Source organism: Gnatocerus cornutus, chromosome 7 (assembly GCF_029298725.1).
Source record: "Gnatocerus cornutus isolate USDA-ARS CGAHR chromosome 7, icGnaCorn1.1, whole genome shotgun sequence".
In the NCBI taxonomy this organism is placed as follows: Eukaryota; Metazoa; Arthropoda; class Insecta; order Coleoptera; family Tenebrionidae; genus Gnatocerus; species Gnatocerus cornutus.
The window spans coordinates 13,508,317-13,527,484 of record NC_142239.1 but is presented as its reverse complement, the minus strand read 5'-3'; the positions used below and the strand labels follow the sequence as shown (position 1 = coordinate 13,527,484).

The window sequence follows — 19,168 nt, the reverse complement described above, 5'->3', positions numbered from 1 at the left end:
CAGTGCACTTATTTTTTTCTTCACAAACAAACATAGATAGCGGTTTAGTGCACTTCAACCGATATAAACAAATCATTTTTGTTTATAAATTTGTTGAATTTTTTTGATTTTATAAACAATTTTTTCCTTTTCACTTTACTTTTCTATGTATGTTTCTTTCTTGATTCTCTTTAAAATGGTGCTATTTCTTTAGTTTTTGAAGATTCTGTGAATTCTTTAAATCTTCAAGATTTTAGATGCTTTAGATTGTCGTCCAAACTTTCTAGATTACGATGTTCAAAATAAAAATTCTAAAATTTTCGTAAAAACTTTATTGGGGTCAAACTATAACATTAAAAAATTTTAATTACAGGGTTGGATTCGTAACTTTTCCTCCAAACAGGGTCACATCATTAACCTTGATATAAAAGACAAACGGATGATCAGCAATAAACGTTTTTGATTCAGCCTCATTGGATGTAACCAATGAACATTCAATATATTCCATCACTAAAATCTATTTGTAAGCAACTAATTTATTCAGAGAAAAAATTTACTTACAAACTATGTTACTAGCAGCAGCCTCAGCTCCCTCTTCATTAACTTCAATAAAAGTCTTTTGAACTATTGAACTAATTTTTAGTTCACCAGTTTTGCCAGCTATTCCGCTGAAATCTACTCTTGAGTCATCGAACGCTGCTCTCACTCCTAACTAAAACTTAAATAAAACGGAGGAAATATTAGTTGATCATTTACCTCTTTTAAAATCTCCATCATGTCAATAGAGCTCTCGATTTTAAATTTGGGCAGAGCAACTTTTACTGTTTCCAAAGTGAAATTTTTAGGAGTGAAAACTTTGTCGATTTTGCTCTCCAGATTCGAAATTCCATTCTTGTCGTTTGGTAAAACGACGACTAAAGAAACGTCTCCTCCTTTATACGGTAATTCCAAGAATTTTGCATCAACTTCTAAGCACTCATAATAATTGTAATCATTCGTGGCGTGTAAAGTATCCACAGTAACTTCTTCGTTTTCTTTGGGGAAAAACTTGTCGGAAGATGTATCAATAGCCAAGAAGGGGTTCGACCAGTTTCCTTTAAAATACAAGGCGTTAACGAGAGCCAAACTCGTGTCATTGGTAAAGGCACTGGGTGTAATAATATTATGAATTTTCTTGTTGGTATGCTCTTCCACCCACGCATTTATTACTGCAGCAGCTTCAGCTTTTTTCTGGAAGTCGATATTTTCCAACCCAGTTCCATATTTTTCCACGGCTGTTCTTCTAAACTCATCATGAATTTCAAACTTTTCCTGCACGTAGATTTTATTAGCTGGCGCAAGAGTGTAGTAGTTGCCGCCTCTTAACTTCGGGAGAAAACTCGTAAAAAATTCTTCTGTTCCATTTTTAGGCAAACGTAACGCTTTCTGGAGTTCTTCAGCGGTTTGTCCTCGCGCTCCAGAGAGAGTTAGAGCCGAAATTGCTTCCAGAGAGAAAGGGCTCAGGAGGAAGTTGTCGGATTTTTTACTTAAAAGCTAAAGTTTCGTTAGAACTGGAAAAAAACAGTTCCACTTACTTTATAGATGTCTGAAGATAGGAGATTGTTGCCGGCTCTGAATTCGGCTAGGATGGCTTCATCCAAGGCCGTGGCGGTCAGGATCAGCGCGAATATAACGATAAGAAGCTTCATTGCGGAATGGAAAAATGAAGAGACTGCTTCTGTTTATATTTTTGATTTACACAAGTTTGGGTTAAGGTCAACGAGTTATGAAGAATTGAGATAGTTTAGGTTCAGAGAAAACTCAAATTTAGAGATTTCGACAACAAACACCGCAACTGAATTTTGTTTATTTTCACTCCCCAATTACTAATAAAACGTTCAAATTAAAGAAGTATGTATTTTTATTGTCTTAACACTTTTACATTTAATAATTCGGTTTAACGATCCGTCCTTCGAACAAAACAACGTCTTTAACTTTGATGTAGAAGATGAAGGGATGATCTGCCACAAACTTGAGGGCTCGGGAACGTACCGGCAAATCTACACAAGAAAATTAGTAAATCTGTGAAGACGAAGAAGCGACTACAAACCAATTGAAGTAGCTGCCGCTGCTTCAACGCCGTTTTCGTCGACACCAATGAAAGTCTTCTGCAACACTTTCTGCACGTATAAGTCTCCTTTTTCTCCGGCTAAAATCGGCCACTCCAGGACTAAAAGCGTCACGAATTCCCAAATTTTGCAAAATGTCGTTATAGTCGACTGTTGTTTCAACTCTGAATTTTGGCAGCGTCACGAAGACTTCAGTGAGAGTGAATTCTGGGGTTTCTAGAATCAAACTCTTTTTCTTTTCTAAAGTAGAAAGTCCGTCGTTCTTATTAGGAAGAACGATGGTAAAAGACGCGTTTCCTTGAAGTTGGATTTCCAAAAACTTGGCATCTAACTCGGTACTTTCATAGTAGTTGTGTCTGATTGAATACTGAGTCATCATCTCAGTTTCCACTGCAGTTTCTTGAGACAAGAAGAACTTTTGTTTGCCAGAATACGTTGGGTTGAAGGGTTTCAACCAATTCGCCGAAAAATACAGAGCGTTGATGATCATCAATCGCGAATCGTCATCCAGATCATCTGGAGAAACAAGATTCTGGATTTTACCCCGAGTCTGTTCTTCCACCCACTGGTTGATAGTCTGTGCCGCTTTTTCATTTTCTGAGAATTCGATATTTTCAACCTCAGCTTCATAAACCTCACGAGCGACTTTCTTGAACTCATCTCGGATCTCGTAGTCTTCCTTCACGTAGATTTTGTTGACTGTCTGAAGAGTGTAGTCTTCATTTTGTAGCTCTGGAAGTACACTTTGAACAAGAGCTTCAGTTTCTTCTTCGGTTTCAGGAAAATGAATCGTGCGACGAATTTCTTCGCTAGTGCCACCAACTCCTCCTGACTGTGTCAGAGCTAAAGCTGTTTCTAGCGAAAAGGGACTAATAAGGAAATTGTCGTCTTCCGATATGAGCTCCTAAGGGAAAGAAATTAATACAAATAATGAAAAGTACAGTGACGTACGTTGAATATATCAGCTGAAAACAGCTTCGTTCCAACGGAAAAATCGTTGGCTAGAGCTAGCAGCACGTTTGAGAGTAGGAAGAGGAGGATTTTCATCTTTGGACGATCACCTGTTTGTATTATCAAGATTTTCTAGACACTTTATATAGTGAGAGACATATCTGCGTTGTTTTGATGACAAAATTCTTTATTGTTTTTTATCTAGAACGATGACGGCAATTTTAATAAAACGTGACGGTTTTGAAATGTCGAGTTCAAGTGAGTTTCCATGTAGATTCCCGTCGTGATAAAATCGTTTTGCACTTCTAATAAAATAATCTTTGTTTGTTGTTAATATTGCAAGGTTGTCCTACTTTTTGCACGTAAGATATACAAACCAAACCGCATCCTTTTCCTTTAGATAAATGTGGAAATTCGACGCAGTTATAAGAAACTAAAGAATATTGAAGGTTGTTAAAATCATTACTTTTCTTTTAGATAAAAATTTGTTCAAATACTTTTTGTGTAAAAAATAATCAGAATCACATTTCCTAAGTAATTTTGAAATATAATTCAGTTTTCTTTTAGGTTTTACTTTCTGACTTTATCATAATAATGTTTAGAAGACGGAACCATCAGCAGCTTTTTTTTAGAAAGGTGTTAGGAAACTTTTTTAAGGAATTGTAAGGTTTCTTCTTTGTCGAAAATTTTGCCACAATTTTGCTTTGCAGTTGACATCGGTATAGTTTGTGTCTTTTACTCTATAATTTTGCAATTTGATAGAGTTAATACACGACTTAAAATAAAAATTTTCCTAAATGTCATAGTTGTCGTTCTAAAATGACCAAAGTTACAAATTTTATTGTTTGATGTCGGCAATTTTTGCTTTGTTTTTAAAATAAAAATTTCAAAAATTTGTGTCTTTGGTTCTACAATTTTGTAATTTAGTGGAGTTATTTATTATTTTTTTTTTATAATACATGACTTAAAAATAACTTTCCCTAATTTTATAGTTGTAGGACTAAAATTATTAAGATTACGAATCTTAGTGCCGGATGGCAGAAATTTTTGCTTTTGTTTTCAAAATAAAAATTTCTAAAATTTGTGTTTTTGGTTCTACAATTTTGTAATTTGGTGGACTTCATACACTATCTAAAAATAATAACTTTCCCACATTTCATAGTTGTTGGCAATGAAATTACCAAAATTACGAATTTTAGTGTTGGATGTCGAAAATTTATGCTCTCTAAAATTAAAATTTCTAAAATTTGTATCGTTTGCTCTACAACTTTGTAATTTAATGAAATTAATATACTACTCAAAAATAATAACATCTTCAAATTTTATAGCTGCAGCACTAAAATTAACAAAATTACGAATTTTTGTGAAGAATATTTAAAATTCTTGTTTCGTCTTCAGCAGAAAAATATCTAAAATTTTCGACTTTGTTTTACAATTTTGTAATTTATTTGAGTTAATATAAAACTTACAAATTGTAACTTTTTCAAATTTTATAGTTAAAGCACTAAAATTACCAAAACTACGAATTTTAGTAGCGGATGTCGAAAATTTTTGCTTCGTCTTGAAAATTAAAGCTTCTAAAATTAATCTTTCTTTCGACAATTTTAAAATTTAAAATAGTTAATACTCGACTCAAAAATAATATCTTTCGTAAATTTCATAGCTTTAACACTAAAATTACTAAAATTACGAATTCGCTTAGAAATCTATCCAATAAACAACAGTTTTGTTGGCCAATGTAAAAAATGTAAAAAAAGTAAATTCGTTTTCTTTTTCTCAAAAAGGTAATTGTCAAATTTTAATTTTAATTTTAATTTTAATTTTCTCAAAAAAGTAATTGGACGATGTTTCATTACAGCACATTTATAACCCAAGTAAACTTTCAATTTATAAAGAATTTATAAGTTGTAGATTCTAAAACTGTCGTTAAGGTTTTATTGTACACTTTAACATGTTCAAACTATAGCGTTGGATTCATAACTTTTCCTCCAAAGAGAACCACATCATTAACCTTGATATAAAAGACAAACGGATGATCAACAATAAACGTCTTCGGTAACTGACTAAATATACCACTTTCAGTTTCTGCTGAAATTTTATGTAATATTTGGACATTTAAAGCTGTTGTAAACATCAATTTAAAACTGATAAATGAGTAAATAAACAAAAATTTCGTACGATGACAGTCAAAATATCCGGCGATATCAAGACCACTTATGAATAAAAGATAAGAAACAATTAAAGATAAAAAAAAAGTACAAAAGCTCCAACTCAAACAGACAGAACAAGCATCCTCCAAAATGAGAATACTAGTATTGGTCCTCCTCAGCGCCTCTGCGGTTCTTGCTAGCGACAAAGATGTTGAAGACTTTGCAGCAAACTCCAGACTCTTCACAGGAGCTGTCTACAATGTAAGTACCAATTTCACAAAACCGCACTGTTTCTAATTCTTCTCCAGGAGATTTTGATGGACAACAAAGACAATCTTCTAGTCAGTCCCTTCTCCGTCGAAACCATCCTCGCTCTGATACAATCTGGTGCTGTTGGTACCACTGGTCAAGAACTGCGTGCAAGTCTCTACCTCCCCGAGTCCAAAGAAGAAACGGAAGTCACCATCAAGAGCATTCTTCCTACTCTTCAAGGAGACAAATTTGTTTTGAAGACCGCCAACAAAGTCTACGTTGAAAACAACTTTGAAATCAAAGAAAACTTTAAGAAAGTCGCCAAGAGTGTGTATGGTGCTGAGTTCGAAAACGTCGAATTCGCAGATAATGTCGACGCGGCTGAAGAAATCAACGAATGGGTTGAAGAAGAAACAAACGATAAAATCCACGATTTGGTTGACTCTGGTGATTTGGATGCAAGCATGAGAGTGGTGCTTATCAATGCTTTGTACTTCCAAGGAAACTGGACGGAGCCTTTCGTCTGGGAGTTAACAAGAAAAGCAGCATTCCACACACCAAATGACAAGGTGGAAAAAGACATGATGTTCTGTGAATCTCAAGAACTCAACTACTACGAGAGTGAAGAGTTGGACGCCACGTACTTGGAACTTCCTCTTGAAGGAGGCGCATCATTCACCGTCGTCCTCCCCAACAAAAAAGACGGAATTGCCGTTTTGGAGAAAGCGATGACCAAAGTTTTGGAAACTCCCAAATACTCTTTGGAATTCGTCGAAGTGCATCTACCTAAATTCAAAATTGAAGCTACCATCGACTTTGCCGACGTCTTAAAAAAAGTACGCATATAACCATCTAGTTAACACTTCTTACGCTTGAATTTTCTAGTTGGGAGTCCGCGCAGCTTTCAATAAAGAAGTCGCCGATTTTAGTGACATGGCTGGAGCTCCTGGAGAAATCGTCCTCAGTAAAATCACGCAGAAAACTTTCATCGATGTCAGCGAAACTGGAATAGAAGCAGCGGCAGCCACTGAAATTGTTGCACCAGCTATTCTTCCTCCAAAAGCGACGAAGGTGTTCAATGCTGATCATCCCTTCGTCTTCTATTTGAAGGTCAATGATATTGTCTTGTTCGAGGGCCGTGTCTTGGAACCCAATTATTGATTGAAAATTTAGTTGTATAAAAGTTATGTATAATAAAAAAATAATAAAGCAAGAAACGAGTTTATTTTTATTTGTTTATTTTAGTAATTTCAACGTCACAGCAATAGAATTTGGAGAGATTACTAATTTAGATTTATTTACTAACAGTGCCAAATTTCAAAATTATAGAGCAAAAATGACAGATTTTTTGGGTGAAACTGAAAATAAGCTACAAAATTTAGAAATTTTGACAACAACAACGAAATATGAGGATGTTACTAATCTTGTCTCATTTGCTATCTCTGCCAAATTTAAAAAGTATAAAGCAAAAACTACAAATTTAAAAAAAATTGATTTTTTTATGAACTGAAAATAAGCAAAAATTTTTATTAAAGTTTGTAACTTTGCTAATTTTTATTTTCCATTTCAGTTGAACAATTTTTTATTAAACTGTTAAATTCCACAGACTTTAGTGATTAGAAGGATCTATGACTCGTCCTGCAAAAATAATAAGATCTTTGACTTTGTTGTAGAAAATAAACGGATGGTCGGCGACAAACACCTTCGGTTCTCGAAGAGGGGCACTGACAGGAACAGCAACAACTGGAACAACCCTAAGAAGTCTCGACAAGAAAAAAGTCGAAAAACTTACGAACAAGAGTTGCAGCCGCTGCTTCCACTCCTTCTTCGCTCACATCAATGAACGTTTTTTGTACGACTTTCTTAATGAATAAATCTCCGGGTTCACCACTAATACCACTAAGATCAGCTTTTTCTTCATCGAAAATTTTATTCACTCCTAACTGTTACAAATAAGAAGTTAATTCTATTGGGAGAGTCAACTTACCGCTACAAGAATCTTCTTCAGATCGAGAGAGCTTTCAATTTTGAATTTTGGGATTGTTACATGAAGAAGAGTTGGTGTGAGCTCGTGTTGAGGAGAGAAAACTTGATCAAGTTGGGGTTCCAACGCGGAAAGTCCGTCTTTTTTGTTAGGAAGAACTATCACCATTGATGCTTCATCTCCTTTGAATGGTAATTCCAAGAATTTAGCTTCTAGATGAGGACATTCGTAATATTTAAACACTTCATCGAAATAATTTAGTGTCTTCATTTCAACAGCATCAGTTGGTGTCTTGTAGAAATTCCTTTTACCGGAATTAACCAGTCGAAACGGATTCGACCAGTTTGCTTTAAAATACAGAGCGTTGATCAAAATCGCTCTTGTGCGTTCATCCAGATCGTCAGCACTAATCAAATTTTGAATTTTGCTGTTTGTGTGCTTCTCAACCCAACTATTGATGTTATTCGCTGCTTCGGATTTCTCGGCAAAGTCGATGGACTCGGAGTCCGCTTGGTAAACAGTACTCGCGGCATTCTTGAACTCGTCTTTGATGGTAAAGTTCTTTTTAACATAAATCTTGCTGGCTGTATACAAAGTATACAAATCATTGCTTCTGAGTTTCGGAAGAATACTCTTCACCGCGGTCTCAACTTTACTTTTATCATTCGGAAGATGTAAAGCTGTGCGGAGTTCTTCGGCGCTCTCTCCTTTACTTCCAGATTGCGCGAAGGCCAACACTGCTTCAATAGAAAACGGACTCACCAGAAAGTTACCTTCGGTTTTTGTTACTTCTTTATAAACTCCACGAGTGAATAAGTTGTTAGCGGTGGTAAACTCTTGCACTGCTTCTTCAGCAGCCGCTAAGTAAAAAACAAAGAATAGAATTGGTAGACACCACATTCTCGGGCGATTGATGGTAAGTTAATGGAGTCAATGTCGAGTGGACAACCAGAAGGTCAAAGTCAAAACTGATAATAACTTGATATAATTTTTATTTAAACATTAGAGCGGCACGGTGGAGTCAGTAACTTTTCCCATGAAAACCACAAGGTCGTTTACTTTTATGTAGAAGATGAACGGATGATCTGCTATGAAGTTCTTCGGTTGTTCCAATTGGGCACTTGGAGGAAACGCCGCGTCTAGAAACACTTTTTAATTACAGGCGTTACAAAAAAAAGACTTACAGATAACAGTAGCGGCTGCTGCTTCAACTCCTTCTTCAACATCGATGAATGTTTTTTGCACCACTTTCTTAAGATAGAGTTTTCCAGGCTCTCCACTGATACCACTCAAATCAGCTTCTTTCTCATCAAACACTTTTTTTACTCCTAACTGTGTTAAGATAGTCTTCAAATCAATTAAAGTTTCGATTCTAAATTTTGGTAGCGCCACATTTAAAAACGTTGAATTTAGTTCGTGTTGTGGTGAAAGAACCCACTCCAGCTGCTTCTCTAGACTCGGAAGACCGTCTTTCTTATTGGGGAGTACCACAACCATTGAAACTTCGCGATCTTGGAATGGTAGCTCCAAGAACTGAGCTTCAAGATGTGGACATTCATAGTACTGAAAGTACTGAACTTCATGGTTCAGTGTGTCCACTTCAACAACGTCGGAGGGAGTCTTGTAAAACTTTTGCTTCTGAGTATTTACCACAAGAAACGGATTTGACCAGTTCGCTTTAAAATACAGAGCGTTGACTAAAATGGCTCTTGTATAACGATCTAGATCTTCCGGAGCAACCAAAGTCTTAATCTTGTTGTTAGTATGACTCTCAATCCAACTATTAATCTTGTCAGCTGCATCAACTGTTGTAAAATCAATGGCTTCAAATTCAGCACCAGAAGCTTTAAAATCGGGCTTAACAGTGAAGTTTTCTTTAAGATAAATTTTGTTGGCTGTATAAAGACTGTACAGAGTCCTACTTCTAAATTTTGAAAGCAAACTTTTTACTGCTGTTTCAGTTTTTCTTTGATCGGAATGGTGTAAGGCAGCATCAAGCTCTTCGGCACTTTTTCCTCGGCTTCCAGACTGAACAGAACTCAACACAGCTTCAGCAGAGAAAGGACTAAACAGAAAATTCCCATTCTTCGACTTTGTTACTTCCTGGAAAAACTAATTACGACTAAAACAAAAAGAGGGTGGTTACCTTGTAGACACTGAGAGCGAATAAGTTGTTGGCTCTTGTAAATTCGTGGATTGCTGTGTCATCAGCAATGGATGAGTAAATAGTTAAAAAAATTATTATTAATCTCCACATGTTCTGAACTGTTTCTGAAGCAAACAAAAATTTAATACAAAATAACTCGCAGAGAGCGAGGTCAATGTTTATCTTAAAATGATGTTTTGTTTGTTGATGTTAGATAACCGCTTTTCTTCTCTATTTCTTTTGGTAATTGGTTCAACTGTACTTCTATTTAAATTTTGAGATTATCCCGTTTCTCACATGACTAATCGTCAATTGAAACAAAATCAATCAAAGATATGTCGTACATTTGACGCTGTTGAAACAGACAATTCGTACTCCAAAGATCAGATTACTGATTAGATAAAGCGTTCAATTTAGCACCCAAAACACCTGTTTTTCCTCACAATTCATCCTCAAAATGAAGCTTCTATACGCGTTTCTTCCCTTGCTTCTTGTAGCCGCTGAAGATCTCGAGGACTTTACCACGGGAGCCGCCTCTTCACAGGTGACGTCTACAATGTAAGTGTTTCCAATTCGTTCTTTTAAAACTACAATCAGCGCGCAGCAAATTCTTCTAGACAACAAAGACAACATTTTGGTGAGCCCGTTTTCTGCGGAAACCGTCTTCGCTTTGACTCAGTCCGGTGCTGTGGGATCCACAGGTGAAGAGCTTCGTACTGCTCTTCATCTTCCTGGTACTAAAGAAGCGACCGAAAAAGAAATCGGAGAAGTTCTTCCGGAAATTCATGGGGACTACATCTCTTTGAATACTGCGAATAAGATTTACGTCGAAAACAATTTTGTTATCAAAAACAGTTTTCGGAATGTGGCAAAGAGTGTTTATGGAGCCGATTTCGAAAATATTGAATTTGCGGAAAGTCAAGCAGCGGCTGACAAGATCAATCAATGGATAGAAGATCAGACTAACGGAAATATTAAGGATCTTCTAACTTCCGATGATTTGGATGGTTCGACTAGAGTCGTATTAGTGAACGCTTTGTATTTCCAAGGAAATTGGACTGTTCCTTTTGATCCAGTCTTGACCAACATCACGAAGTTTTACAGCGGTGAAGAAACAACAGTTGAAACTCCAATGATGTACGCAGAGTCTGTAAGGTACAACTATTACGAAAGTGAAGAACTCGATGCGAAGTTCTTGGAAATACCATTCAACCAAGAAGAAGCTACGATGACTTTTGTACTTCCGAGAAAGAAGGAAGGTATTGCAGAGTTGGAGAAACAAATGCGCACGGTTTTAACCACCCCAAAGTTTGCGAAAGAAGATGTCGAAGTGTTGCTACCAAAATTCAAGATTGAGAGTACTATCGACTTTAAGAAAGTTCTCTTGGAGGTAAATAAATAAAGTACGCTTTACTATCACAAAACTTATTTTATTGTAGTTGGGAGTTCACAAAGCTTTTGATTCTGTAGAAGCAGATCTCAGTGGAATTGCTGGAGAAAAGGGAGATATTTATATTGCTCATGCTAAGCAAAAGACGTATATTGATGTCAGCGAAATTGGAGTGGAAGCAGCTGCTGTTACTGAAATTGGTAAGAAAGTTTTTCGTGGATAATTATTACTTGTAATTTTTTTAATGCAGCTACTGAGGAAAATGCAATTCCACCAGCTACCCAGTCGTTTATAGCAAACCATCCTTTTATATTCTACATCAAAGTCAAAGATATTATTCTTTTCGAAGGAAGAGTCGTAGTTCCAAAATTCTAATGATAAATTTACGATGTATTTTACTGCAATTTAAATAAATTCGATGAATAGTTTTGATTGTTTGTATGTTGCCCAAGTTCAGAGAATTTTAATTTATCAAGATTTGCAGCCTGGACGGTTACAGAAATTGATAAAAAAATTACATTTGTACTCGATTTTTTTATGACCTTTAAATGGCAGGTTGCGATTTTTTTTGTTTTGTATTTTGTATTTTTGTTCAATTTGTTTTGTGGCGTAACTAGGTCAATGTTTACTCATTTCTCTCGTTTTATTGGTTATTAATTTCTTATAATTAAATCTTTTATCAGAAATAATAAGTCTAGACCTATCGGTTCTAGAACAATTCTCAAAATGCATGCGTCAGAATCAATAGAGATTCTTAGATTAGATTAAATACAAAAACACATTAATTTCCAACCCATGAACACTTAGAAGGTCAATTTCATCACATAAAAAATTCTAAAATTCGTTCTTTGTGTTGTAAATACTAGTTATTTAGCTCACGTATTCAACAGCAATAAAGTAAAAAGTGTACTAAATTATTTTGGAAGTGGCATTAAAACTGTCAAAGTTGTAGAATTTAATAAAAAAAAATAAAAAATATGTTCTTTATGTTCTAAAAATATGTAATTTAGCTTACATATTAACCACCTAAGGAGTAAAATGTGAACCAAATTTTATTGATGGAACATTAAAACTGTCAAAGTTACAGAATTAAATGGAAAATTTTAAATTTTGCGTTTATGTTACGAATAAAAATTCTAAAATTGGTCTTTTGTGTTCAAAAAAATTGTAATTTAGCTCACGTATTGAACACCGATAAAATAAAATGTACCCCAGATTGATGTGACATGGAAACTGTCAAAGTTACAAAATTTAACAAAAAAAAAATACATTTTGAATTTACGTTATAAATAAAAAAATCTAAAATTTGTTCTTTGTGTTCAAAAAATTTATAATTCAGCTCACGTATTGAACATTCATAAAATAAAAAATGTTCCAAATTTTGTTGCTATAGCATGAAAACTGTAGAAGTTACAGGATTTAATATAAAATTTTACTTTTGAGTTTACGTTAGGAATTAAAATATCAAATTTTTTTTCTTGTTATTAAAACTTTGTTGTATTCCGTGTCGTAAGAATAAGAATCTACAATGTTAAAAACTTAAAGTAAACTGAATTTTACAAATCGAATTAGTTTAGAAGTAAAAAGATTCAAAATCTGAAAAATAGAAAATTCAAAACTTATTCAAAAATTTATTTTTTTATATTTTATTTTTTGTTGTAGTTAAATGCAAATAAAGGTCAATATCTCAATAAATACTCACAACATCAGTTATCAAAAAAATAAATGGTGTAAACTAACAACAAGTTTAAAATGTATCTTTTCAAGTACACAACATTTGATCGATCTGACACATTGTTACAAACTTTAAAAACTTTGTAAAATATTTTTTGTAGTTAAGGCTAAATAAATTAAGTAATAAACAGATTTTTTTTTCTTTCAAGAGTGATCAAATAAATTATTTCTAGTTAGCTGACACCTTGTGGACGTGGGTTTAAACTTGATCTTTTATCGTCAAATAAGTGACAAATGTAGGCGAATGACAGATATCAAAATATACGATCACCGAACTAATTCGATAAATACCAATTCAGCTGGTCAAACTATAAAAAAATTCTGAAATTTTTTGGAATTCTATCAAATATATCTTGGGTTTCTAGAGATTCTAGATGTTTTAAAAATTCTGGAGGTTTTCTTACTTTATACTCGACAGATTCTTCTTACAAAAAAGCCATTTTAAAAAAACAGTTTTTCATTTTTACAGGTATATTGTGTGATTCATTAAATTTCTATTCTAGGTAGGCCGTGTATTTTGGACGTGCGTTGACTTCTTGTTCGATAACTAGCAAATCTCGCAAATATTAAGTCGAAACTACTGTAATGGTGTTAGTTACGACATGAATTTTTTTCTCAAAGCCAACTGCGAATGGAAATTTAATGAATCACACAATACATTTACAAGTACACAGTTTTATACTTTTTACATTTTTAGATTTTAAATGTTTTAAAATTGTAGTTCTTGAAGTTTTCAAGATATAAAAAGACAAAATTAAGTATAAATTATTTATCTAAAATCTATTTAATCTTGTAAACAGTCAAAATATTTGATCGATCTGCTACAACTTTCCTTGTCCGCGTCATGGAATTTTTTAACGTGATTGCAACTTGAACTTGATTTTTTGGAGTATTTTGGGAATAAATTTAAAAGTACCTGACAAAATAAGTACCTACTTAAACTCGCGCAAACAAGATTAGATTTACTATAAAACACATTCTAAACCGGATAATTTCACAGTACTTTATCCTACTCAAAATGAAACTGTTGTGCCTTCTTCTTCCTCTGGTTCTCGTCGCTTCTGAAGACGACTTTAGCATTGGAAGCCGTCTCTTCACCGGTGACGTCTACAACGTAAGTTTCAAACCTTTCTCTTACTTAAACTACAGCTAATTTTCCAGCAAATTCTTCTCGACAACAATGACAACATTTTAGTTAGTCCATTTTCAGCAGAAACCATCTTCGCTCTGACTCAATCCGGTGCCGAAGGACAAACTGGCAATGAAATCCGCTCCACTTTGCACCTTCCCGACACCAAAGAAGACACAGAAAAACAAATCAAAGCTGTTCTTCCAACCATTAAAAGCGAATTCGTCTCTGTAAACACTGCTAACAAAATCTACGTGGAGAATGACTTTACCATCAAAGAAAACTTTAAGAAAGTGGCTCGAGATGTTTACGCCGCTGAGTTCGAAAACATCGAATTTGCCGAAAGCGAATCAGCAGCTGATACTATTAACCAATGGGTTAAAGACCAAACTAATGGTAAAATAGAGAAACTGTTGGAATCTGATGAACTTGATGAGAACACGAAAGTTGTTTTGATCAACGCTCTTTACTTCCAAGGAAATTGGAGTATTCCTTTCGATCCCTACTTCACCACCAAAGCCAAGTTTTACTCAACTGGAGATAAAGTCGTTGAAACCACCATGATGTACAAAGAGTCGGAGAGATTTAACTACTACGAGGATGAAGACTTGGATGCGCAGATCTTGGAAATGCCGTTCGAAGGAGGAGACGCTAGCATGACCATCGTTCTTCCAAAACAACGCGAAGGAATTGCGTTGTTGGAGAAGCAAATGCGCAATGTTCTGATGACTCCCAAGTACACTCAAGAGAACGTCGAAGTCATCATGCCCAAATTCAAAATTGAGAGTACCATCGACTTCAAACAAGTCCTCCAAGAGGTGAGAACCCCATTTCTTTTTCTTTTATACCAAAATAATTGTTCCACAGTTGGGAGTCAAACGAGCCTTCGTTACTGGCCAAGCTGACTTCAGTGGAATCGCTGGTGAAGCAGGAGAACTTTTCATTGCACACGCTAAACAAAAGACTTATATTGACGTAAATGAGGTCGGAGTGGAAGCAGCTGCGGTGACTGAAATTGGTTCGTATCATTTCTACTTCAAAGAAAAGTGTTAACTTTTGTGGTTTTAGGTGGATTTGACAGTATCCCACCAAAAGCGACGAAGTCGGTGCAGATTGATCATCCATTTGTCTTTTATATCAAAGTGAATGATATTATCTTGTTTGAAGGCAGAGTACTTGTACCAGAAGAATAGTGCCAAAAATAAAGTTTTAAGCTGATACGTGTTATCTTAAGTTGTTCTCTTTAGTACTTTAGAATGTTTTAGCAATGTTTGTTTGTTATTAGTCAAAATAAACGATTGAAAAGATAAGAATAGTGGCACAATTTGTAAGTAATGGACCTAGGACAGACCCCTGTGGTGCACTTATCACTATTTTCCTAACTCCAAACTTAATAAACAATGAATTGAATCTAATAAATAAATAAAAGTCTAATGGAGGTTAAAATAAGTACAGAAAATCGAATTCGAGCCCAAAGATGTCGGAATTCCCCCTTTTTATCAGTCATTGATCGTGGCTATCTATTGTTTTTAGGTCACTTTTTGCTGATTGACGTAGTGTTATTGACAGTGACAGCCACAACATAACCTAAAAAAACACAGAAAAAACTCAAATAACTCCTTAAAAATGTTGTTTTCGCGCTAGATTCCGGTTCCCCCTCGAAGTCTCCGATTGTCTCCATAAAAAAATTTCGTATTTTAGTCAAGATGTGATTACAAATTGTTGTTCTGTGCTCCGCCACAGCTTTCGCTCAAACTTTCATGACAACCCCAATTTACATTTCCTTAGTGCTGTGATTTAGTCTGTATCAAAATTATTTCTAGTGTAAAAGATGAACCTGTGTCCTTTTTGTCCTTTTGAATCAAAATGCGAAACGATTTTAAACAACCATATCAGCATCCATGAAGAGAGTCTTTCTTTTCTTACCGAATTTGAAGACAATAAACTGACGAGTTGTCTCTGTGACGACTGTAAAACAGAACAGCTTCAATTTTTGACCCAAGATCTCGTTGAACTGCCAAAGAATAACATCATAGTGGAAGAAAAAGAAGAATTTTTTCCTGATGAAATTAATGAACATACTATTCTAGTCGACCCTGTGAAATTTGAGCCAAATTTTCAAAAGAATTGGTTTCGATGTGATCTCTGCAGGTACAAATCAAGAGATAGTGAGAACTTGAGAAGACATTATATTTTGAAACATGGCGATGGGACCGAGATTCCATGGTACTACTGTGAACACTGCCCATACAAAAGTAAACAGAAGAGCGCCATGAATGTCCATATGAAACACAAACACATTCCTGATGATGAAATTCAATGGTACTTCTGTGATCAATGCTCATATAAAACTAAGACAAAGTCGTGTTTGGGGTACCATAAGTACCAACACGCGAAACCTGAGAATATTCAGTGGCATCCTTGTGCACATTGCGACTACAAGGCCAAAACTAGGAGTAGGCTAAACAAGCATGTGTCGGAGCTTCACAGCGCCCCTGGCGACATTAAATGGCTGAAATGCGAGTACTGTCTCATGTACATCACTCGGAGGAACTCTTCACTCAAGCTCCACATTCGGCGGAAACATTCCGAATTTCTCAAATAAAATGTACTTAATTATTCAGTAGATTTTGCAAATAAAGCTTAGTCTCACTTTAAACTCATTTTTAAATTTCGCGCTAGAATTGACACAACTCTAGTAGAATCCGAGTGACACTCCTAACCTAAAACAACAAAGACTAAAAGTTTATGCGTGTTTTCAAGTTTTTACGAATTTCCGTCATTTGTAGAGACTTGCACAAGTTTCAACAGCCTCTGAGGTACTCCAGTGGACGAAAATCACGAGTTGTCAGTGCCATGGAGCCCGACGATGTGAAGCCAGACTTATCAAAGTTCAAGTTGGCCCCCAAGCGCAAATTATTGAGTAAAACTGACAAAACGACAGACTCGGAGCCTTCAGGAAGTTCAGAAGTGAAGTATGTCAAGCGCGAACACATTAAAATTGAGTCGGATTCAAAAAACTGGACCCCCAACAACTGGGACACAACATTAGCCAACATTAGAGAAATGCGCAAAAATTATGACGCCCCTGTTGACTCCATGGGGTGCGATAAATGCCAGGAAGCTAACACAAGCCCTGAGGTTAAAAAGAACTTGTGTTTGCGTTTTTTAAATGTTTTTTTTGTAGGTTTTTAGGTATCAAGCATTGCTATCTTTGATGCTCAGTAGTCAAACTAAAGATCAAGTCACCTATGGCGCCATGCTGAAGTTGCAGCAACACGGTTGCACTGTTGACAACATTTTAGCCACTTCTGATGAAAAACTGGGACAATTAATTTATCCTGTTGGTTTCTGGAAAGTAATTTTCCCCGTTTTTGCCACACAATAATTGAACACATTTAATTTCGTTTCAGAGTAAAGTAAAATACATCAAAAAAACAACTGAAATCCTCAAAAAGCAGTACAATGGTGACATTCCAAAAACAGCTGAAGATCTGTGCAAACTTCCAGGAGTTGGACCTAAAATGGCGCACCTCTGCATGCAAACGGCGTGGAAAGAGGTCACTGGGATTGGGGTAGACACTCATGTGCATAGAATTTGTAATAGATTAGGTTGGGTCAACTCTAAAACTCCTGAAGAAACCAGAAAAAGTTTGCAAGAGTGGTTGCCTAAGGATTTATGGGTAGAAATTGGACTGTTATTGGTGGGATTTGGTCAGCAGATCTGCCAACCGCTCAAACCACAGTGTGCCACGTGTCTGAACCACTCAGTGTGCCCATATGGGCTTGATTGGATCAAAAAGGGGCTGAAACCGAAAAAAAAGTGATTTTTTACTATCTGTTTCTTTTTTGGGTTTTATTATTGGGTTAAAAATTGTAACTTTTTATTTTCTTTTGAAATATTACAGAGATTTTGTATTTTTCTGTTTATCCATATTTCGAAAAGACCCCTTTTATCCACTGCGCCCGCCACTGCTAATCATAATATGTGAAATTTGACATTTGCCCCATGACAGTGACAAATGAGGTTATGTCGAGTTGTCAAATTTCAATAATATTTTGTTATTATTGAATTTGCATTAACATTACCTCAAGTTACGAAAAATTGTTGAATATGGCTCTTGATTCGTTATCCCCGAGCAGACTTTGCAGGTTATGTCTGGCTTTTTCACACTCTGTTATGGACATAGTGGAAAATGAGACTCTTTCAGAAATGTTAACAGCTCTAACAGCAATTAAAGTACATATTTAGACGTTACAAATCCACCTAAACAATAAAAACTTCATTTCAGATTGAGTCAAACGACGAAATTTCCACTGTGATGTGCCTAAAATGTCGTCTAAACTTGAATTTGGCTTACAAAATCCAACAAAACATGATAAGAGCTGAAGAACGTTTTCGGCATTTACCTCCAATTCTGAAGTCTCAATACATAGAACATCAGACTATGGAGCATAAAAACTTAGTCAAGACTGAAGAAACCCTCAAAATAGAAGATGAGATAGAAATAAAAGAATGTTTGATTAGGTCTCAAAATCTGGGAAGTGGTGATAAACAACCAGACGAACACTCATGTGAAGTCTGCTCAAAAGTGTTTCCAACCAAACAACTTTTAAAGAAACACAAGTACAACCACAAGAAAAGCAAGTGCCCCAAATGTGATAAAGAACTAACAGCCTCCAATTTGCACACCCACATGGAAATCCACGACGATCACCCCCAAATATGCGACATTTGCGGAGTGACTCTAAAAACCAAAGCAAATTTGCGCCAACACAAATATTACTCTCACAATGCTGCTAGGCACAAATGTAAATATTGTGACAAAGTTTTCGTGAAAAGAAGTAACAGAGACGCGCACGAGCGAAAAGAACATTTAGGTAATAAAAAAATACAATCCGCTCCTTTTTGTATGAGCATATTTCAGATGAAGCTAACTTCGTATGTGACACGTGTGGAAAAAAATTCTATTCTTCTCGCCACCTAACTATCCACGTTAGAATGACGCATTTGAAACTGAGGCCTTATGTTTGCGAGTTTTGTAACGCTGCGTTTTCAAGTAGTTTCGCAATGAAAACGCACAGAAGACAGCATACGAATGAGACACCCTATAGGTGTGAAGTTTGCGGCGAGGGATTTAGACAAAAAGTGTCCTTGAGATCGCATAAGAAATCCAAACATAACATTGTGGAAAAAGAGACATGCCACTGCATGGTTTGTGGAAAGGGTTTTGCCTCGAAAACTGCTTTGTACACACATCAGAGAATACATTAAATGAAAAAAAAAGTGTTTTTTTTCGTTTTTTCAGCGAGTGCGAAGTCAAGTAACTTTTTTAGTGGCGAGT

The 19,168-nt window shown here is 35.5% G+C and overlaps 9 protein-coding genes and 1 pseudogene across 10 annotated transcripts; 6 read left to right on the top strand and 4 right to left on the bottom strand.

Annotated features, from left to right (window-relative positions):
* Nucleotides 1-296: 296 nt before the first annotated feature.
* Nucleotides 297-1,699, bottom strand: LOC148171229 (serine protease inhibitor 3/4-like). Its single transcript, XM_088040995.1, has 4 exons — nt 1,554-1,699; nt 736-1,512; nt 541-691; nt 297-489 (listed from the first exon to the last, which is right to left on the bottom strand). The coding sequence occupies exons 1-4, from the start codon at nt 1,665-1,667 to the stop codon at nt 347-349; spliced, it is 1,185 nt and encodes a 394-aa protein (XP_087897121.1). The 5' UTR covers nt 1,668-1,699; the 3' UTR covers nt 297-346.
* A 229-nt stretch (nt 1,700-1,928) lies between these two features.
* LOC148171228 (alaserpin-like) lies at nt 1,929-3,588 on the bottom strand. Its single transcript, XM_088041007.1, has 3 exons — nt 3,039-3,588; nt 2,069-2,991; nt 1,929-2,018 (listed from the first exon to the last, which is right to left on the bottom strand). The coding sequence occupies exons 1-2, from the start codon at nt 3,132-3,134 to the stop codon at nt 2,092-2,094; spliced, it is 996 nt and encodes a 331-aa protein (XP_087897133.1). The 5' UTR covers nt 3,135-3,588; the 3' UTR covers nt 1,929-2,018; nt 2,069-2,091.
* A 1,741-nt stretch (nt 3,589-5,329) lies between these two features.
* On the top strand, nt 5,330-6,665 carry LOC148171227 (alaserpin-like). Its single transcript, XM_088041000.1, has 3 exons — nt 5,330-5,449; nt 5,497-6,276; nt 6,326-6,665. The coding sequence occupies exons 1-3, from the start codon at nt 5,339-5,341 to the stop codon at nt 6,599-6,601; spliced, it is 1,167 nt and encodes a 388-aa protein (XP_087897126.1). The 5' UTR covers nt 5,330-5,338; the 3' UTR covers nt 6,602-6,665.
* LOC148171226 (alaserpin-like) lies at nt 6,646-8,372 on the bottom strand. The gene is made up of 3 exons (XM_088040997.1): nt 7,428-8,372; nt 7,233-7,383; nt 6,646-7,183 (listed from the first exon to the last, which is right to left on the bottom strand). Exons 1-3 carry the CDS (start codon nt 8,322-8,324, stop codon nt 7,050-7,052), a joined length of 1,182 nt encoding a protein of 393 aa, XP_087897123.1. The 5' UTR covers nt 8,325-8,372; the 3' UTR covers nt 6,646-7,049.
* A 27-nt stretch (nt 8,373-8,399) lies between these two features.
* LOC148171225 (serine protease inhibitor 3/4-like) lies at nt 8,400-9,742 on the bottom strand. The gene is made up of 3 exons (XM_088040999.1): nt 9,571-9,742; nt 8,609-9,527; nt 8,400-8,563 (listed from the first exon to the last, which is right to left on the bottom strand). Exons 1-3 carry the CDS (start codon nt 9,679-9,681, stop codon nt 8,427-8,429), a joined length of 1,167 nt encoding a protein of 388 aa, XP_087897125.1. The 5' UTR covers nt 9,682-9,742; the 3' UTR covers nt 8,400-8,426.
* A 52-nt stretch (nt 9,743-9,794) lies between these two features.
* On the top strand, nt 9,795-11,335 carry LOC148171224 (serine protease inhibitor 42Dd-like; annotated as a pseudogene). The gene is made up of 4 exons (XR_015770369.1): nt 9,795-10,128; nt 10,175-10,960; nt 11,010-11,160; nt 11,211-11,335. The product of XR_015770369.1 is annotated as a serine protease inhibitor 42Dd-like (transcript).
* A 2,371-nt stretch (nt 11,336-13,706) lies between these two features.
* LOC148171223 (serine protease inhibitor 42Dd-like) lies at nt 13,707-15,136 on the top strand. The gene is made up of 4 exons (XM_088041203.1): nt 13,707-13,808; nt 13,856-14,641; nt 14,691-14,841; nt 14,892-15,136. Exons 1-4 carry the CDS (start codon nt 13,713-13,715, stop codon nt 15,014-15,016), a joined length of 1,158 nt encoding a protein of 385 aa, XP_087897329.1. The 5' UTR covers nt 13,707-13,712; the 3' UTR covers nt 15,017-15,136.
* Nucleotides 15,137-15,351: 215 nt separating this feature from the next.
* Nucleotides 15,352-16,482, top strand: LOC148171222 (uncharacterized). Its single transcript, XM_088041669.1, has one exon. The coding sequence runs from the start codon at nt 15,655-15,657 to the stop codon at nt 16,426-16,428; it is 774 nt and encodes a 257-aa protein (XP_087897795.1). The 5' UTR covers nt 15,352-15,654; the 3' UTR covers nt 16,429-16,482.
* Nucleotides 16,481-17,743, top strand: Nthl1 (Nth-like DNA glycosylase 1). Its single transcript, XM_088041668.1, has 3 exons — nt 16,481-16,964; nt 17,011-17,181; nt 17,237-17,743. The coding sequence occupies exons 1-3, from the start codon at nt 16,572-16,574 to the stop codon at nt 17,648-17,650; spliced, it is 978 nt and encodes a 325-aa protein (XP_087897794.1). The 5' UTR covers nt 16,481-16,571; the 3' UTR covers nt 17,651-17,743.
* A 79-nt stretch (nt 17,744-17,822) lies between these two features.
* Nucleotides 17,823-19,110, top strand: LOC148171220 (uncharacterized). Its single transcript, XM_088041667.1, has 3 exons — nt 17,823-18,063; nt 18,116-18,704; nt 18,752-19,110. The coding sequence occupies exons 1-3, from the start codon at nt 17,938-17,940 to the stop codon at nt 19,096-19,098; spliced, it is 1,062 nt and encodes a 353-aa protein (XP_087897793.1). The 5' UTR covers nt 17,823-17,937; the 3' UTR covers nt 19,099-19,110.
* Nucleotides 19,111-19,168: the final 58 nt, after the last annotated feature.

Bases quoted from the DNA above. Each gene is read 5' to 3' on its own strand.
- LOC148171229 (XM_088040995.1), bottom strand. From the start codon at position 1,667: ATGAAGCTTCTTATCGTTATATTCGCGCTGATCCTGACCGCCACGGCC. The intron at 692-735 runs GTAAATGATCAA...TTTAAGTTTTAG, and splicing joins TGATGGAGATTTTAAAAGAG to TTAGGAGTGAGAGCAGCGTT. The intron at 490-540 runs GTAAGTAAATTT...AATAGATTTTAG, and splicing joins TGCTGCTAGTAACATAGTTT to TGATGGAATATATTGAATGT.
- LOC148171228 (XM_088041007.1), bottom strand. From the start codon at position 3,134: ATGAAAATCCTCCTCTTCCTACTCTCAAACGTGCTGCTAGCTCTAGCC. The intron at 2,992-3,038 runs GTACGTCACTGT...TCTTTCCCTTAG, and splicing joins TTTCAGCTGATATATTCAAC to GAGCTCATATCGGAAGACGA.
- LOC148171227 (XM_088041000.1), top strand. From the start codon at position 5,339: ATGAGAATACTAGTATTGGTCCTCCTCAGCGCCTCTGCGGTTCTTGCT. The intron at 5,450-5,496 runs GTAAGTACCAAT...ATTCTTCTCCAG, and splicing joins TCACAGGAGCTGTCTACAAT to GAGATTTTGATGGACAACAA. The intron at 6,277-6,325 runs GTACGCATATAA...TGAATTTTCTAG, and splicing joins TTGCCGACGTCTTAAAAAAA to TTGGGAGTCCGCGCAGCTTT.
- LOC148171226 (XM_088040997.1), bottom strand. From the start codon at position 8,324: ATGTGGTGTCTACCAATTCTATTCTTTGTTTTTTACTTAGCGGCTGCT. The intron at 7,384-7,427 runs GTAAGTTGACTC...TATTTGTAACAG, and splicing joins TGAAGAAGATTCTTGTAGCG to TTAGGAGTGAATAAAATTTT. The intron at 7,184-7,232 runs GTAAGTTTTTCG...GGGTTGTTCCAG, and splicing joins AGCGGCTGCAACTCTTGTTC to TTGTTGCTGTTCCTGTCAGT.
- LOC148171225 (XM_088040999.1), bottom strand. From the start codon at position 9,681: ATGTGGAGATTAATAATAATTTTTTTAACTATTTACTCATCCATTGCT. The intron at 9,528-9,570 runs GTAACCACCCTC...TAGTTTTTCCAG, and splicing joins TCGCTCTCAGTGTCTACAAG to GAAGTAACAAAGTCGAAGAA. The intron at 8,564-8,608 runs GTAAGTCTTTTT...AAGTGTTTCTAG, and splicing joins AGCAGCCGCTACTGTTATCT to ACGCGGCGTTTCCTCCAAGT.
- LOC148171223 (XM_088041203.1), top strand. From the start codon at position 13,713: ATGAAACTGTTGTGCCTTCTTCTTCCTCTGGTTCTCGTCGCTTCTGAA. The intron at 13,809-13,855 runs GTAAGTTTCAAA...CTAATTTTCCAG, and splicing joins TCACCGGTGACGTCTACAAC to CAAATTCTTCTCGACAACAA. The intron at 14,842-14,891 runs GTTCGTATCATT...TTGTGGTTTTAG, and splicing joins AGCTGCGGTGACTGAAATTG to GTGGATTTGACAGTATCCCA.
- LOC148171222 (XM_088041669.1), top strand. From the start codon at position 15,655: ATGAACCTGTGTCCTTTTTGTCCTTTTGAATCAAAATGCGAAACGATT.
- Nthl1 (XM_088041668.1), top strand. From the start codon at position 16,572: ATGCGTGTTTTCAAGTTTTTACGAATTTCCGTCATTTGTAGAGACTTG. The intron at 16,965-17,010 runs GTTAAAAAGAAC...TTTTTTTTGTAG, and splicing joins AAGCTAACACAAGCCCTGAG to GTTTTTAGGTATCAAGCATT. The intron at 17,182-17,236 runs GTAATTTTCCCC...ATTTCGTTTCAG, and splicing joins ATCCTGTTGGTTTCTGGAAA to AGTAAAGTAAAATACATCAA.
- LOC148171220 (XM_088041667.1), top strand. From the start codon at position 17,938: ATGGCTCTTGATTCGTTATCCCCGAGCAGACTTTGCAGGTTATGTCTG. The intron at 18,064-18,115 runs GTACATATTTAG...ACTTCATTTCAG, and splicing joins CAGCTCTAACAGCAATTAAA to ATTGAGTCAAACGACGAAAT. The intron at 18,705-18,751 runs GTAATAAAAAAA...AGCATATTTCAG, and splicing joins CGAGCGAAAAGAACATTTAG to ATGAAGCTAACTTCGTATGT.